Below are 3,099 nucleotides of genomic sequence, written 5' to 3' on the forward strand. Positions count from 1 at the left end.
AATACTCCCTATGGGTTAGTTACCTCATTTCGCTTCTGTTCTTCCCACGTTGTTTTAGGAACGGCGAACGCCGACGCAAGACTAGAAATTGAATATTGTCGTGCCTTCCCGGAAGCTCCACTTAACCCCAAGTCAGCCTTTCAAATCTATTGATCATCTAAATAATTAGTTTTACTAAACATACGAAACTTTTTCGAATCATGGTTGCTACACAGTCTTATATGTATACTGAATTAAATTGCTCACGATTTACTATACGCTTTCTGGGCTTCCTTATCTACCCGTGTATGCAGACAAGATAGCATTTACAGCAATCTATTTATTATTATAATCAAAACCTACGTACAATAACTTATCGTTACTGCTATCTACAATACTGCGACATAAAAAACTCCAATCAAACGTCATAAAAAACTTGCCTCAGTATTTGCTTAAAGCTGCTCTTATTTTGGCAAGACGTTTAATCTGAATTGCACGCAAATCTTCTTCAGGCATCATATTCTCCGGCGCCTCACTAGATTCAGAGCCACTGCTATTGGACTCACTGGAACTACTCTCTGAGGAATCAGAATCTTTTGTTGTTTCATTGCTTTCAGTCCATGTTTCCCCAGTAGCGGCTGTGGTATCTGACTCTTCGGTGGTGCTATCTTGAGAGGAAGTAGTTGTTTCAGGGTCCTCGGTGGTTGGTTCCTCAGATGGCGATGTTGTTTCAGGGCCTTCGGTGGTTGTTTCCTCAGATGGCGACGTTATTTCGGGGTCCTCGGTGGTTGTTTCCTCAGATGGTGACGTTGCTTCAGGCTCTTCAGTGGTAGTGCCTGGAGAAGCGACGGTGGTTGGATCATCCGGCGTAGTTGATGGTTTTGGCGTTGTTGTTGGTACTGATGTTTCACCACGTAGACAGCTTTGCAAATCTAAATTTGCCTGATAGGTCTGCTCAACGTAAGCGCGTTCCGAATCATTTGTACAACGATGTTCACTATTCTCAATTAGACGATAACTTTCGCGCACGTCGGCTAATTTTTCTGAAGCGTTGGCCGAAATATCATACATATTTGCAGTATTCTCCTTGCCCTTGAAGTAAATAAATCAGATATAAATCTCTACTTCAGTTTCACTTTACTTTCATTTCCTAGGTACTTACGCTTACTGCAAAACAGCTAAAGTAATCGATAGACCCACTGAGTTCAGAGCAATCTTTTAAAGCCACGCACGACGATCGTGCCGATTGCTCAAGCGATTCTCGCTCGGGCTGAGTTGAGGCGTCAACTATTTTCCTATCCTCTTCTGCGGTTGCCAAGCAAGCTGCATAGCTTACCTTATACTCGTTGCTTATACTCTCAAACAGCTGTAGGTAGTAATCAAAGCAATCCAAGCTGCGTTCTGGATGAGCGCGTTGATGTAGACGTGTCTCCATCATTAATTTTAGTAAATTTATCTCTGTTTTTCGTAGCAAATTATTGGATGACATTGCCAAGGAAGTACCTGCAGCAAGGCAGAGCAATAGTACTGTTAATTTTAGCATCGCGAGACGTTTTTTTTTTGGGAAGTAAGTCGTTATTAATGTTTTTGTTTTCAATTAATTTTTTTTTTTTGAGTCCACTCTATTCCAATAAATAGTTTTCAGATGTCTGCTTTTGCATCCGCATCCGCCGTTCGCTTGAAACTACTGCCGGTGCAAGAACTGGGCATACTTTTTATAGGTAAATAAAACCATACACATTTTCGATTTTCACACAAAAGAATCGTTTACAACACTAATAAAATTAACTAATAAAAACTTGTAATTTTTTTTTATAGAATATGTCAGGGACACTTACTTACAAGCGATAATTGTTCTTGAATTCCTTAGTACGGGTATGCGTAAACAATCGTAATTGGAATTTGAAATATTTTTTATTGTTTTGTTGTAGATAATCGCTTACATTAGAAAAAACAAAACAATCGATTGACATAACATCGAAGCCATATAATTATTACTAATACATATGTAGACACTTAAATCGTATTTATTAAATACCCAACATATAAACTTATACATATGTTTCTAAGACAAATGTAAAACATTGAGCACAATGAGCCCATGTCTGACGTGAATGCTAGTTACACTATGGACTTAGAAAAATTCCGTTTCAAATAAATAATAATAATTTGATACGTTAATCATAGAGAGATTATTCGTTGGTTGCTCGTACAATACCGGAGAAGAAGGTTATTCGTAATCGACAATCGAAAAAAGTAGAAATAAAGTCAAGAGCTGTTGGACTCCACTTCTTGACCACCTACTATTGTAGAACTTGTTGCCGTTTATAAATAAAAAACGAAGTAGAATCCTGTGAAGAAAAATTAGTTACGCCAAAGCTCGTTGTCGTTTACTATTGGCGAAGAACTTGTACATAGATGCCTCATTCATAGATGAAGAAAAATGCTGTTTGGTTTCAGTACTATAGATTGAACAAAACAGTTCTTTGGTCAAAAGGGATGGCTCATTTCTTTCAGATTTCCGTTATCTAGTAATTGCTAGCTTGCAGATGGATTATTCGTTAACGCTGCGTTCACACACGATCGTAAAAGCTGACCAAGGTGTAGCGCTTGCTTTTTCCTCCATAACAGTATAACTCGATAGATGGATAAGATATAGATTGATCGTTAAAGCCTTGTTCACTGATGAAGATGAACGGCGCTTAGTTTCGGAAAATGTGGTTGTAGCAAATAGTTTATCGGTTGGAGTGCGGACGGAGAATTCATTAAATATGGAGTGGAAAACTCCCTTCCTTCAATTATGCTTGGAGTACGACTTGCAAGGGTATCCATTGAAGAAGCGCTTTTGGATGGATTTCCAGTTAATTCATCCTTCCCACTTAAATATGGACGATGTTTGATATCGGTACTCTTGGTTATCGATAAAGGTCCTTCCGGTGACGTGGAGATCTCACCTGCTTCATTTGTGCTAGGCGTAGGACCTGTTATCGCTTCCGTGGGAGAAGTGCTTGAAGATGGAAAGAGCGTTAATTCCACACTGCCAGTTGAAAGTGAAGGCTGATTAGTAACTGTGCTCTTTATTGTAGATACAATTTCTTCCATTGATGTGGAGATCTCAGT

At 38.9% G+C, this 3,099-nt stretch overlaps 2 protein-coding genes across 2 annotated transcripts in view; both read right to left on the minus strand.

Annotated features, from left to right (window-relative positions):
* Positions 1-420: 420 nt before the first annotated feature.
* Positions 421-1,522, minus strand: LOC108370968 (flocculation protein FLO11-like). Its single transcript, XM_017626429.1, has 2 exons — positions 1,142-1,522; positions 421-1,071 (listed from the first exon to the last, which is right to left on the minus strand). The coding sequence occupies exons 1-2, from the start codon at positions 1,520-1,522 to the stop codon at positions 421-423; spliced, it is 1,032 nt and encodes a 343-aa protein (XP_017481918.1).
* Positions 1,523-2,552: 1,030 nt separating this feature from the next.
* Positions 2,553-3,099, minus strand: part of LOC108370969 (probable GPI-anchored adhesin-like protein PGA55) — a 13,530-nt gene continuing 12,983 nt past the window's right edge. The window contains exon 3 of the mRNA XM_017626430.1: positions 2,553-2,680. Coding sequence (XP_017481919.1) covers positions 2,553-2,680 — 128 coding nt within the window. The remainder of the gene's footprint in view (positions 2,681-3,099) is intronic.

The sequence above is a fragment of the Rhagoletis zephyria genome, unplaced genomic scaffold (assembly GCF_001687245.7).
Source record: "Rhagoletis zephyria isolate East Lansing unplaced genomic scaffold, Rhagoletis_zephyria_1.1 Rzeph_scaffold_04614, whole genome shotgun sequence".
Classification (NCBI taxonomy): Eukaryota; Metazoa; Arthropoda; class Insecta; order Diptera; family Tephritidae; genus Rhagoletis; species Rhagoletis zephyria.